General features: G+C 26.3%; 1 protein-coding gene and 1 long non-coding RNA gene across 2 annotated transcripts; one reads left to right on the top strand and one right to left on the bottom strand.

Moving 5' to 3' along the window:
• The first annotated feature begins 2,071 nt into the window (after positions 1-2,071).
• On the top strand, positions 2,072-10,722 carry LOC132929470 (protein zer-1 homolog). The gene is made up of 10 exons (XM_060994847.1): positions 2,072-3,568; positions 3,647-3,786; positions 3,850-4,001; positions 4,083-4,285; positions 4,349-4,526; positions 7,840-8,001; positions 8,065-8,226; positions 8,288-8,437; positions 8,495-8,747; positions 8,979-10,722. The coding sequence occupies exons 1-10, from the start codon at positions 2,799-2,801 to the stop codon at positions 9,158-9,160; spliced, it is 2,352 nt and encodes a 783-aa protein (XP_060850830.1). The 5' UTR covers positions 2,072-2,798; the 3' UTR covers positions 9,161-10,722.
• LOC132929477 (uncharacterized) lies at positions 7,031-15,602 on the bottom strand. The gene is made up of 2 exons (XR_009662107.1): positions 15,385-15,602; positions 7,031-7,558 (listed from the first exon to the last, which is right to left on the bottom strand). It is a non-coding gene; the product is annotated as an uncharacterized LOC132929477 (long non-coding RNA).
• Between the last annotated feature and the right edge of the window lie 186 nt (positions 15,603-15,788).

Genomic DNA, 15,788 nt, shown 5'->3' with positions numbered 1-15,788 from the left:
CCAAAAAATTTAATTTTTTTATTTTTAGTACTAAAAAATAAACATAAAAGAAATTAAAGTATACATGTGACACTAGGGTCTCTGAATGATAAATAAAAAAAATTGAAAATATTAATTAGAACAAGTTATTCCAAAAGTCAGTTCTATCTGTTACACTTTGTATTATATTAAGTAAAATAGTTAATATTAAAATTGATACAAATAAATAATTATAATTATAATAATAATAAATGATATATACATTATATTAATATATTATTATTATAATAATTGTATTTTTTTAATTAAAATATAAATGCCAATACATATTATGTGCTACTATCTAGCGGACAATTTAAGGACCCTGACTCAACTATATTATTATATTATACATGATGATATAATTATATAATATATTTAATATCTGTGTTACAAATTTGGAAATAAATTGTGATATTTCAAGAAATAATTAGTCAACATATAAATGGACTTGAGTACCTAATGACTAAAAGAAGGTATCAATTATTACTATATAGCTATAGTTTATTAGGCTTTGTTAATTGTTATAAACATTGTCTAGGAAATGTGTACATACTACATTATCTATACTGTTTTTTTCAACAAACTAATAAACTAAGTTTATGAATGTTTCTAATTTTTAATTTTTTTTATTGTATATTTCAATAGTATAGATCGAATGGGTATGGGTTATTTAAGTCACACTCGCCTACAATTACATATTCCATACAATTGTCTAGCTTGTACTCTTCGGGAAACAGCGTATTTAATATTTACTATTTAGTTATTACTGGCTCAAAGGGATTTAAAAAATATAATTGCAAAATGAAATGTTAATTAGTGAGCCTGTTGTGTTAGTAATAAAAAATGTAGTAATTCGTTTAGTAATAAAAATGCAGCATGATAAAAATCAACACTTTATATTCACATTGCTAAAGATTAAAGAGCATCAGCTAATTATCATGCCTATTGTTCTGTACTATTACGTATAATAAATTGTATTTTTAGAAATATTTATATGGATCCTTATTTATTATTTACAAACATGATTAGAAAATTCAAAATATTATAATTCCGTCATATTACACAGGCAATTTCATTAATAAATATCACTGTTTATATATCTATTATCTATATAATATTGTTATATACATGTCTTATGTTTATACGATTTCTTGTGTATAGGTGAGTCAGGAGCCTAATAAGTAATAAGTATACGCAACAAAACGGAACTTTATAATAAATTACAAACATAGGTATACAATATAATATACATATCAAATATTTCATTAAATAATTTGGTAATTTTAATTCCAGTCTGGATTGTTCTGTCATTTTTAATGTTTATCACAAAAATGAAGTAGGTATAAAATAAGACATTAACCTTTCGAACACTGAACCATTATTAAAAATTTTAAATATTTTAATAATGGTATGAACACCAAGTCATTCGAACTTGATAATCTCATAATTTTTCCGCCAATATATTATAATATATGAATACTGCGTAACACATAATATATTCATATCTAAATTTTAAATTAATACCTTAAAGTCGCTTAAATCGATTATCGACTAATCGTTCTTTACGTTTTTAATTTATTATGTCAACCTTTCAAATACGCCAGTCTGTAGCTTTACAAATCGCTTTACTTATTTCATTGAATCTATATTGTGTCATTCATATTTTATCATCTTAGTTGACAGGAAATAGCAAAAGCATTACTTTTATTATATACCTATATATTGTGTGTAATTTATTAGCCCGATGCCTTGATATTATTCTATTTTTATCATAACTATGGAAATCCACACATATCCAAGCACGGTCTATGCCTTCATAGTAACGTTTTGGAAATTCAAAATATAATATTATTCATTGTGGTTTAACAGCGATAATGATATTGAGAGTTGAGACCTTTTGTTAAATCTTCAGTCGATAGCGTACTGCAGATAAGCGAACAATCCATCGAACGTTTAAATTACGCGTTATTCCCGTTCATACAAGCGAAGGTGAAAGGGTTTTTCGACGAGTTATTATTAAACGGTCGACCTTTGGGAATGTACTGTAAACAGTAAACACGATGTGGGCCAAGGACCGTGACCTGTGTATACACTTTCCGATACCTTCAGAACAAGAGTTCCAACGGCTTTTAAGTGTAGAATTCAAACTTATCATTTCAGACGTAGAAGATTAACGCGACAAAGGACGACTGCTTTAGTGCTTTCTCTCTTATTCGCGTTGCACGCGCGTACTGTGTCTCTCTCGAGCCACGGCGTTTTGAACGAAATTCCCAGATAATTTTCGTCGCCTTCATCGGCATCACTGACGGACGCTGTGATAACGGGGACAGCTGATAAATTGTTATTGTTCGAGAACGTTCGCGTTTTATTAATAATAAAAAAAAAAAAACTAGGTAAGATATTCCAATTCTCGTCGTTACTTTTTAGTATTGTTTTGCAATATTTTCCTTTCTATCCTACAGAAATATTCATGTCAAAAATACAGATGCGATTTTAAATAGTTCATAATTATTTATATTCGACAATTGTTTTGTAAACCACCAGTAAGACAACATTCAAATTTCGGCGTCCACTGCGCTGTCCACGGTTTCAAATCTCTACTCGCAAGGTTTGATAGACTCAATACATTCCATTAATTATCCATCGATAGTAAAGAACTTTTATTTTTGCTCCTGATATAATTGTATTTTAACTATGTCCTACGACTTCTCGTTCTTTTCTACAACGTTGCTGATCGACTTGCATAGGTTGTGAACAATTTGATCGTTCTCAATATTATGTACCAAACCGAGCGCCAACTAATTCCGATCAAGTTCAGACACAAAGAGGAACGGGTCCCAGAGTCCCTGTTCTGCCTGTGTCTGAAGTATGTGGCACGGAACTTGGACACGCTGTGTACGGAGATGCCTAATGGTTATACACTGCACGATGGATTAGCTCTTCCAAGTGAGATATGTGAACCATTCATCGAGACTTATCAGAGCAATGGTGGCGAGATTTTCGACCATTTTGCTCATTTGTTCAAAGACGTTACTAAGACGAACCTAAGATCAGTACACATAAGTAACTCGAGTATTACAGATGATGGCCTTGAATACCTGTTGTGTCATGACCTATATGAACTTACACTCACTAATTGTCAGAATCTCACGCACAAAACGTACATGAACATATTCAAACATGCCTCCAACCTTCGTTCATTGACCATTGGTCCAAATGTACAAATAACTCCTTATAACAAGTTGTCAAACTCTTCACTATCTCTGGATGATCTCCCTTCAAGAATCTACAAAAAAGCACCCAACCTAAGACATTTTGTATTACGAGCAATTGCAGAATCACCATTTTCTACTGACAACATATTTCTGGGTGTCATGCTCGACAAGCTTGTACAGCTGAGAGTCTTAGACCTCTCATATTGCTTAGGTGTTGGCAGTCTGCGTTATTTGTGTAAGCTCACCAACTTACATACATTGATACTTTTCGATGTGCCTCATTTGCAAAACAATGATGCAATACTCAACATCTGCTCCCTACAAACATTGGTGTGAGTACCTTCTACATTATAATTTAAAAAAAAGTAAATATCATTAAATTATTTACAAATGTCAAATTGTGTATCCAGTGTTTTAGATATATCGCAAACTGAGACTTTCCCAGAGCAAGGTGTTTACAAAGATGAAAACAAAATTTTAGCACTAATTGTTAAATGTTTACCAAATCTTATGTCTTTAGACATATCTGGTACAAATTTAGCTGGAAAAGGTAAGTTGAGTATTTACCCTTTTTAATTGCAATATATTTATTATGTATGTATTATCATTATAGGTACTGCAGAACATTCTATGTGCGAGTCATTGAGTGGCAGGAAGTCAGACATTCCTGGTTTAGAGTATCGAGTAGACAATCCTTTAGAATTTTTAGGTTTATATCATACTCAGCACAATGCTTGCAGGCGGCACGATATTCCTGCTAAAATTGTAATACATTGAAAATAAATAAATAAATTAAATTTTTATCAAGTAAATATATTTATGTTTTTTTTTTATTTATTTATATAGATTAGTGGTGATGCTAACGAAGAACAGATCTTTAATGCTGCTGCTTCGTGTATGGACAAACCAAAACTACTTCAAAACATTTTAAATGATCTTTACCACTTGTTAAGGTATGACCAGTGTACACAAATTGATCAAGCTCTTGACATAGTATTGGAAGCTCTTACCAGATATGTAAAAGAGAAACTAATTCAAATTTCTGGGAGGTAAGTATTCATTAATTTAAATTTTGTAAAGAATATATTTTTATTTATGTAATAATTTTTTAGTGCAACACTATTTTACATTGTGAAAAATAAAGATCGGCCATTACTATTAAATGATATAACAGTTAAACGACGAATTATTACAACACTATTAACTGGAATGGACTATCACAACTACGATGAAACAATGATGCGGAATGGATGTTTGACTTTATGCCAATTGAGAATACCTCAAGATGTGGTAAATTAAAATTTTCTATAAAAGTTATAATTATTAAAAACCAATGAAGTCACTCTGTTATTTCGGTTTGCTAAAATAATAATTAATAAATTTTTGTATTTAAAAAATGGTTCTGAGTAGAAACTTATATCATCAATTATTTCTAAAAATACTTATATCACTATAAGTGATTTATTTTTCTATTTGTAATTATACTAATATATTATATTGAACTAAAAAACTTTGATCCCCTAAAAAGAAAATGTTAACTTCTTTTGATGTTTATTAACTGTCATAGGTATGAATAACTTAAAAGGAACCTTATAATAAATGTTTGAGCTTTTCAAAATTTTCTTTTATAAGAATCCAAAAAAAAAGAAGACTAGATAAAGCTTAGATAAAACAAAATGATTTAAAAATGTAAATGACGTCTAAAAAAAGGCAATAAATAAAAATTAAATATAACATTTGATTTTTTTTTTATAATATATTTACGTACTTTTATGAATTTTGGTTGAAATGTGAAAAGAGCTGTATGTTTTCTTTCACACTAGACAAATATTTTGTAAAATGTATTTTATATATAAATTCCAATAATTAAAATATATTATTTGGTTCATATAAAAATTGATTACAATGGTTTTAAATAATTAAACTTCAGTTAACTTTAAATATAATTTCTCAAATAGCAATATATGTAATGTTAGTTTAAACATATTTTATATTATTTTTTTATATTTTTTATATTTATATTTTATTTTATATTATTATTTCGTATATCCTTTTTAATTGAATAAAAATATAATCGTTTAGGTTTATAAAGTATGAATATCCTGGCCATAGTTATAATTTATTCTTACTTGAAGATTACCTAACCTTGAATTTTGATTTTGAAATAAAAAGAAATATACAATGACTCATTTTGGCATGTATTCAAATATTTCAAATTGATTTATGTTTTTTTTAACATTATTTATTTTCTCAATTCTGAACTATATTTCGAAATTTCTAACTTTTTAGTTACCTTTTCATGGATTTGTTTTTACAAAGGACTATTTGTTAATGGTTTTTATGTCGTATGGTAGAACATTTTTATGACTGATAATCAAAAATGTGTAATGGTTTTGAAGTAAATATAATTTATTTATATTATTTTGAATGAAAAGTGACCTTAAATATATTTATGCTTACTAAAGATAATTAACAAATTTGAGTTAAACATAGTACATAATATGATACAATTTAGAACTATGTCTTTAACACAAAAGATTTGGTTGTTTTTTTGTGGTTATTTCTAATCTACAATTTAATAATACAAAGGTAAATGTTTTGATAAATTTAATTAGTATGACTATAAAATGAATGATATATAAGGAGAAAGTGCTAACTCAAAATAGACATAATACTAGTGTTTGGATTTAATACAATGTTTAAAGCAGCAGTTATAGATTATTTTTTATTTTATTAGGTACATTAGGCGTGTAAAATACGCAGCCTGTACAGCCCTCAGTTCATTTTTTGTGGCTACCAATATTATTGATAAAAAAAAATAATAATAATATTAATGTTGTGTCACAAATCTTAGAATTTTAGAGAATTTTGTATTTAGTATACATTTTTTCATTAAATTTTTATCTGCCCGCGTAGTAAACTCAATATATTTAGCCCACTTGATACTTTTAGTTGCCATGCCTAAGGTATATTAATATTATATAAATATAATGAAGAAATTTCCTTGTGTTCTATGAATCTACAAAAGTTGTGACTTAAAGTCATTCAAATATATATTTGGCTCTAGTACAATATTTGTACAATTTAAAAAAAATTTCATAGATTTTTAACATACTTCACATATTTTATCTCAGATATGCAAAAACCTTTACACTTAAAGAAAATGTATTTAGACAATTTTAAATTACTATGTTTTATTTTTCTTAATATTTTGTTAAAATATAAAACATAAAAATAATAATGTTTTGTATATATAAATATAGTAATCCAGTACAAACAACTGTATATGGAGGTGTTCAGTAACTTGAGGTATAATAAATTAGTCATAAATGCACCTACAGTTTATGCGTTTGGTTTTTTTTTTTTTATGTGCGCCAATTGTGTGTCAACCTTTTTATATTATGGCGTTCAGATGTGTTGTGTAGTCCGTCTTACAAATGTAAAACATACCAAAATACTGTTTTGCGCAGGAAAGAACTAAAAGAGTTACAGTCATAATTAAAAAACAAAATTTTCACTACATAAAAAAGAACTTTGGCTGATATCAAAAAAATAAAAATGATAATGTTCTCAACTAAATTGTATATCAATTTGGAGTCTTAACTATTACTACAGCCTGAGTGGCTCTATCCCACACAAAACAGTTTTTGCTAATGTTTTATATTTGTAAGACTGAAACAACACCTGCGAGTGCAGTGTTCTTTTAGAACTACTACATAGTTATGTGCACATAACGAACCACATTCCTATATGGAATATGTCTTATAATATATAAAAAAAGAAGTCATAACGTATAGAATTCTGTAACATATATTGAGGAATATATATATGAATATAATAATGGTTATGTATATTGTATACATAACATATATTGTATAATATTTTTGTCCCTTCTTTTATTAAGAGAATGTCAGAGCAATATTTATTTATCCTGATGTTAAATTTATAAATTTGGGAATCTCTTCTTTCTTTGCATGAGCTTAAAATGAAAAAATATCTATAACTGTTGGCTTTGGACAGATGAATTTATTATAGTGTCAGGTCTAAAAGTGTCCTACGCTAATCTAATAGAATTATCTAAGATTTCATAATTTAATTATGTTTGTCAATTTATGTTAAAAATATTTAAAAGCAATGATTCATTACCTAATATTATGTGAAAAATGTTCATTGCACATTTTCTTCCTTATTGTGAAATTCATTATATTTAGAACTTGATTTTCAACTTTAAACGTTCCCAACTTTTAGGGGTCATGTTAAATTTATACATACACTACTGTTTGTCCTTGTCAATAGCTATTTTTCCTTCTGATTTTTGAAATCTGTAACAATAAGAATATGTTGTAATTTATCTGTATTGGGTAAATATTTATAAAAACCAGGATAACAACTAAGAATAAAATCTAATATTTAAATTGATGTACTGACATTTTAATAATGAATATCACATATTATACTTCAGCTATAATTTATTTTAGTAGATATTTCTACACTTAAATAAATACAAATAAAAAACTAAATAAATGATGATAAATATTATTCACAATAAATTATTATTGACAACTATATATTTTAAATAATAAATTATAAACTTGATTTTCAGATGTTTGAGTTTAAACGTTTAGTACAAATGTTACTACACATTGTATCTACTAGTGACCATGAAGGGTTTGTCCAGAGAATTGGTATTTATTTATTAAATTCAGTTGCATGTCAAGTGAACAATAAGCAAAAAAATGAACTTGGAGATGCTGGTGCAATTAAGGTAATTAAAAATAAATTAATAATATGTTATTGTGTTCATAATTTAAAGATTTTTTTTTTATAGAAAATGATGGCAATAATCAAAGATAGACTTCATCGAAGAGTTTGTGACGATGTTCTTGAAGTTGCTTGGTCAACAATGTGGAATGTAACAGATGAAGCACCAAAGAATTGTAAAAGGTTTCTAGATGGAAATGGAATGAAATACTTCCTTGGATGCTTGACTGTAAGTATCATATAATAATAAAAATAACCTACTGTAAATATTAAATGGCATCTATTTACAGACTTTTCCGGATAAAAATGAGTTGATGCGTAACATGATGGGCTTATTAGGCAATGTCGCTGAAGTGAGTGAGTTGCGATCTAGACTTATGCAAGGACATTTTATCAAAGTGTTTTCTGACCTTTTATTTTCAACACAAGACGGAATAGAGGTAACCATACAAATAATTCCTTATAAACAGAATGATTAAACTTTTTTTTTCATACAGGTTAGTTATAATGCTGCAGGGGTAATTGCACATTTGGCATCAGATGGTCATAGGTCATGGATTATAAAAACACCATCAAGATATAAAGTATTAGATCGTATGACTAAGGCCATACAAAATTGGAACTTGGATGCTGATCGAAATATTAATTATCGTTCCTTTGAGCCAATATTACAGCTTGCACAAGTTCGGCATACACCTCAGTGTGCTCATTGGGCAGCATGGGCTTTAGCAAACCTCACCAAAGTGTACCGTAAGTATATTATAATTTTACTCAATTGTTTAAATATTTCAAAAAAACATAGTTATACTATATAATATACTTGATATTTGTCAATTTAATGAAAATGGTTTAGTTGTTTGGTTTTTTTTTTGCAATTGTTATAAATAATTGGCCATTGATTTTAAATTATATATTACAACTGACTAACTGAGTATCATGATGTATAATAAATTAATAATTCTAATCGTTTTTCTATTTTAGCTGAAAAATACTGTTCGATTGTGATAGCTGAAGGTGGTTTGAGAATCATGAGTGAACTACTTGAAGAACATAGTCTACTTCAAGATAATCAACCCCCCGGGGTTATACATAGTCTAGCTCAAACAGTCATTAACCAATGTCTGATGTATATGAAGAACACTGTAGAAGAATCATCACAGTGAAAAATGTATGAGAATATTTTCTTTCTGCGTACCGCCCAGTACCTATAAGTTCTACCAAAATTGAATGTTTAATTTATACACTCAAACCTTAATATTTTTGAGAGATGTAATTTTAACTGTATTGTATTATTTCTCATAATAAAATGTTTAGAGTATACAATTAATTTAGTTGACATTTCAATAATAAAAAAAAAAAATAGAACCAAAAACTAACTAAATTGGTAAAATTTAATTTTTTTTTTTTTAGTACTTATGTTATTATTATTATTATTTAGAAATGGTAATGATAATATTAATATGTGTGAATGATATTTAAGATAGATACTATGTTGAATGTTAAATGTTTAATGTATATAATATATATCTATGTGTTATATTTATATACATATATACTATATGGATATATCATAATTATTATTTAAGACGCACTGTCCTTTATATATTATACATCATATAGTCTAACCAATCTTTGAAAATTGTTTTTATTATTATTATTATTATTATTATTATTATTACTTTTGTGTATTTAATTATTTTGTTTTTATATTATTTAAATGATTGTGATCACTACTAAAATATCATAAATTATTTGCATTTTATAATAAAAAGTTAACACGCTATACCATTGTAATATTTTCCAAAACGAATTGATTCTCATTAAGTTAATAAAATTAAAGTGAAAACTATTTTCAATTTGTATGTAGTGTAACAAAAATTATGAATACGTTGGGTGCATTATCGTGTTTGTCATTATACGTTCCTGTCTTCACATATATATTATATATTATCTACACATATTCTACCTAAACCTAAAAAATTATATAACTATATGACTGTTAGAATTAATTATTTAACTTAAAAAATATTAATTAGAATAAAAGTTATTGACTTAGGACAAACACGGTATAGTACGAAATATTTACATACTACACTTTTTTTAATAATAGTGTAAACTTAATTGAAATTAATAGAATGTTAAAAACACTATATTGTAGCATTTTATTTTTGATCTATTATTATTTTAAATATTTTAATGTACGTTAAATGTATGTTAAATGATGAATTAAAAGTATCTTATTAGAAAACAAAAAAAAAATATATCTCAGAATTCGTTTTGGAATATAAAAAAATATTAATAGATTATGTTTTGCCAGATCCTTTTGCATTTATAGTACAAACTTTAAATATAATCCATTTCTATTCTTTTAAATAATGTTTTTAAATGGTAGGGTTTCAGCTTGCTAAAAATATTCCAGTTTTCACATTTTAGTTTTGTTATATATAATATATATTATTATTTTAATATAATTATTAGTTATTTACATATTCACATATGAAATAGGTTTTGAAGGATGTATTCATTAAGTATACACATTATACAAATTATTATTATGTGCGGAATTTTAAAATAAGTGTAGCCTGGTCTCAGATCATACAAATTCACATCCTATACCACTACTCTACATATTAGTTACTTTGGTAATCAATTTATTTTGGCTCTTATTATAAATAAATCTAAAACTATTGCTAATAAAATTTTTAACAAAATTGTTACATTCCAACTCGACTTAATAATTACTTTTTGTGTTTTACCTTTACTATATTTTGTCTGAACAATTTTATTGATATATTTTTTATCTAGGCACTCCACTTAAACTACTTAGTTATGCAAGTTTAATACATAACTAGAAGTTATGTTTTTATTAAGTTTGTTTTGTTTTTACTCTTTTTGTCTTTTTTTGGTTAGGTACAAGCTCAATGCTTATATTGTAATATGCCTTGATGGCCTCACTAGCCATTGACTGTCACTTAAAAGTTGTATGTATGTGACAGTTATTGTGTTTAAATGGAGATGTATAACTATATAAGTGGTCTTAATAATTATATTTGGATATTGGTATAAGGCTTATAATATGGCTATAAAGTAAATTAGGTATTTGAATCAATTGAAATCAATTGTTCGAAGGTTGAAATGTATTAAAATATTTGAAAATTTGAGGTACCAACCTCCTCACCAAATATAAATATTACTATCATAATTAACATTTAATGTTATTATTACATAAATAAACTACAGATAATTGTCATAATGAATTCATTATATATCTAAATCACATTATTTTTACTAGTCATAATGAATTCATTAAATATCTAGATCACATTATTTTTACTTCACAATTAAAAATAAATTATATGTAAATGTTATATTTATTATTATTTAGGTTATAAATATTAAATACAAACATCTTTTAATTTAAGAAGATAAATATATTTTAGATCATCAATGTATGATGAAAAATTATTAAGCAGTAGGTACTAATTTAACCGCTCTCCTATTCAGTAGTCAGTGTAGTTTCTTTCTTTTTTATTATAATCGGTAAGATTGCACTGTTTTGTATTTATAAATACAAAATATATACATAATACCTACATATTAAATTATTTCTATTTAATTATAATTAAAGCTGTGATTGTCGGTTGTTAAGACTGTAGACTAATATGATTTGATATTTTTAAAAATGTATTTGATCAATCATATGTATTGTTAAAACATTAAAAAAAAAAATTGTATAAATAAATTAAAATTCATCTTTAATTTATTATTTTTAATGTATACTTATAATTTTGTTATAACTTATAACTATATCCTTAAATTGTATTATATATATTTTATAATTTTTTAGATACATAGATATCTACTTAATTATTAATATTACTAACAAAACACCTATATATATTATAGTTGTTTAATACAAAAACATAATGTGACTGAATGTTTGCTAAATAAGTACAACAGGCAATAACATTTACATTAAAATTTAAAAGCATCTCAACAGATACTTTTGTGCTTAACTACTTTAGGTAGGTAACAACCTATTTACGGTGTTAACGGTGTTTATGAATATTGTATCTTATAAAAATAATTTAATTTTTAACGTTTAAATGTACGTATTATGTTTAATATATTGCCATATTGGTACATATATTATTGTAGTTCTTATTTACTGTAGATTGTACAATTATTAGTCTTCATGTGTTCAGTTAAAACATAAAACTAAAATAGATTTTATTAGATTGTTGCTTACCTATACATATATTATTACCAAATGTAATTACGTATCATAGTGTACAAAGTAAATAAAAAAATAAAATATGAATCCAAAGCCTTTTAAAGAATAATTTGTCTTTGAATCTAAATAATATGTACCTAAATCATATAGATATAATTTAAGTAAAATAAAAATCGAAATACCTATTCCGTTTCCTTAAGTAATATAGGTAATAATATAGGAATTAGGTAGGAACCTACACTATTTAATTCATTTGGCACATTCCAGATCATAGTTCAGTAAGTTTGTGCAATAATTAAAGCCAATCTATAAAAGTTGAAAACAATATCTATCTTTATTTCCGGTTTCGTCTAAAGTCCATAAACAATAATACCTATTATACACAATTATAATTTTTATCTTTTATAAAAATAATTAACTGAATATTAAAATAAATTACTATTAAACATATTTTTGAGTAATATAATAAATTATGTTGGTTACTATAATTTAATGAGCAGACATTTTCGGAAATACGAGTATAGTACTATAGTGTATACGATTTTATGAATGAATTTTGAAATATACGTACCTTTTTATAGTTAAATTTTAGTCGTTATCGTAGGTACCTCCCCTCCGGATTTTGAACAAACCCACTCTAACAAATTATAATTTAAAACTAATAGTTATTAAATTCATAGATCTATGCATTTATATAATATTTTTCCTTGCTTAAAACAAGGTTATATTCGTATACTATACCATTGATTATAAATAGGTACTACTAGTATTTATAACCAATGACTATACTTATAGAATATTATTAAAGACATAAGGATACTAAAGCAGTAGTTACCATCCACTCTAAGAATTTTGTTTATTTTCGCCACTGCAGTGAGTAGACAGTCCGAAGGTCATTGTCAGGGGCGGTTTGTTAGAAGAATACTAGGAGCGACCTGTTCCTGCCCCGAAAATGAGGAAAAAAATGTTTTAAGTTAAACAGGTTTAATCATAATCCATAACAGAAGATTGATTATTCAAATAAAAAATAATTGTATCTATATCATAAAATGTAAAAGTTAATGTAAATGTTAAGGGGATTGGAAGCGGTGACTTTCTGTCTTTGTCTAACACGCGTGGAACATAGATATACGCCTGACAAAAATTAAGGTACTTCTAGTTGTTCGATTTAAAATATGTAAAGATGTTTTAATTGGTATACAAGTTTACTTTGCATCGGTCGAAGCACTTTTTCGATTGTTTTATTATTTGAAATAAATATTTTAAATTTTATAAATTTGTTAATTTTTATTATTAAATATATTAAAAATATGCTTCGACCGATACAAAGTAAACTTGTATATCAATTCAATCATCTTTATACATATTTTAAATCGAAAAACTAGAAGTACCTAGGTACCTTAATTATTTTTGTCAGACGCGTATAGCTATTTTTCCTATGTTCCACGTGTGTAAGACAAAGACAGAAAATCACCACTTCCAATCCACTTAACTCAAAAAAACTTAAAAATATTACATTGGTAAATTAGTAAATTTAGTTAGTGGGTGGATGAGTGGGAGGGTTGTTTTGAAACTTGCTCCTTGAGTTTTGAAACTCAAGCCGCCACTGGTCATTGTTAAAATAGGTAGTACGACTAAGGAGAAAATGTTTAGTAGACGAAGTACAAGTCAGAAGATGACTGTTTTGAGGACTATATCAAATTAGATTTTCCAAACATAGAAATTGAAGTTGGTACATGTACTTTTTCCTAGTAATTATTACGTATCATTAAAAATAATTCATACCTTATTCGATGCTTTGGCCATTTTATATACCTAAGTGTGACTAACATTTACTGAAAAATGGAGGAATTTAAGGCAGCTATTATAACAATCCTTAAATGGTTTAATAAATGCAAGATAGCAAAATCGGTTTTGTTTATTTAATTGTGATTTTAATTTCACAAAAATACTCTTGAATACCTACTTGAAACGTTCACTATAACTATTAATATCAGTCCTAAAATTACGAATGACCTGCAATATTTTTAAAATAAATTTTACTATTTTAAGGCTAAAAATGTATACATTTTTTAGGTGAGTTAATAAAATAATAACTATTAATATATTTTCCGAAAATTTGTTTATAGGTATAACTATTAACTAATATTGGTCATTGCAGGATAAGACAAGCAGATTTAGGTTATATCATTAATATCACTTTCAAAAGGTAAACAAGTTAAGTTATTTGTTAAAAAATAAAAAAGTATTCAATTTAATAATTTAATATAACACTTTTACGATACTTGCATTAAAAAAAAAGGTGTTATAACCAAAATTTTTTAGAAAACTTTACTACCTTAAATAATTTGTACCAAATTAGATTTGAATTTTAATATTTAAAACGGTTAATAATTATACAAAGCCATACTGTATTGCTGCAACAGTAGGCATGATCTTTGTAGGTAAATCGCGCATTTAATATGAGAAATTGTTTTCCAAAATTTTAGCTGCTTCAGTGCTTCGATTATTTAATTTATTAATAAAACTAGGATACCTTTATTTATATATTTTTTAATGGATTGATGGAGCCTGGAATTTAAAACCAAAAATGATTTTTTAAATAAATGGTTTTCTTTATGAAACGTATAGGTATAACGTATCCAAATTTATATTATAGCCTATATAGGTAGATCTGATTTTTTTCTCGGATTAAGTCATTATATTTAATTATTATATAATTTATATCACGTTATTTAAAAATTAACCATCAAAGACCAAAGTTACAATGATTATAATAACGAGTGACCATTAGGTTACTAAGCACATTATTATACTCTATATTATACTGGAGCCATAAAGAAAAATGTATCAATTCTAATTGATTTAAAACCAAAACTGAGTATGACGATTATAAATTATATACTTACAACAGTATTATACAAAGATATAACACATTGTACAATATAATACGAGTATTGTGACTTATGACGCATATTATACAATGTCAGGGGCCAGAGCGGTAGCGTTGGTAATTAGTGGATGTATATAAAATTATAATATAGTTATATAGGTACCTACAATATTTACTATAATATGGAATGCGTATATTTATATATATATTATTATAGGTATATTATAGGAAGATATTACTACATAGACATTATTATATACCTTTGCATGGCATGTAGTACGTATGTTTGGCGTTTACATTTCGAAAACACGGCCGTCTCCCGGTGGATTGCGAACACAATATTTTACATATTAAAAATTATAATAAGGTACGATTCGCCACCGTCACTGATATCATCGTGATGTATTTTAGCTATATAGTATAATATATCTACTACACGTCGGCGTCAGCTACACTGTGCGAATGTGCGATGTCAATGATGTCATCATCATCATTATAATAATGTAATAAATCGTAGTAAATCGCTAATCGAGAACAAGAGTATAAGTAGGAAAAAACGGAGACGGTGCCAGAGAGAGAGAGAGAGAGAGAGAGAAACGATTTGAACACAACAATATAATGTATTATTATATCAAATAATAAGTCGTCCGTAGTCGTACATTGA

Source organism: Rhopalosiphum padi, chromosome 1 (genome assembly GCF_020882245.1).
Source record: "Rhopalosiphum padi isolate XX-2018 chromosome 1, ASM2088224v1, whole genome shotgun sequence".
Classification (NCBI taxonomy): domain Eukaryota; kingdom Metazoa; phylum Arthropoda; class Insecta; order Hemiptera; family Aphididae; genus Rhopalosiphum; species Rhopalosiphum padi.
The sequence above is the reverse complement of the archived record's forward strand: the minus strand, read 5'-3'. Positions and strand labels throughout refer to the sequence as shown.

What these genes read in the sequence shown, in the direction of transcription:
- LOC132929470 (XM_060994847.1), top strand. Translation starts at nt 2,799, where the DNA reads ATGTACCAAACCGAGCGCCAACTAATTCCGATCAAGTTCAGACACAAA. An exon ending in ACGATATTCCTGCTAAAATT is followed by an intron (nt 4,002 to 4,082) that starts GTAATACATTGA and finishes TTATTTATATAG; the next exon opens with ATTAGTGGTGATGCTAACGA. An exon ending in GAGATGCTGGTGCAATTAAG is followed by an intron (nt 8,002 to 8,064) that starts GTAATTAAAAAT and finishes TTTTTTTTATAG; the next exon opens with AAAATGATGGCAATAATCAA.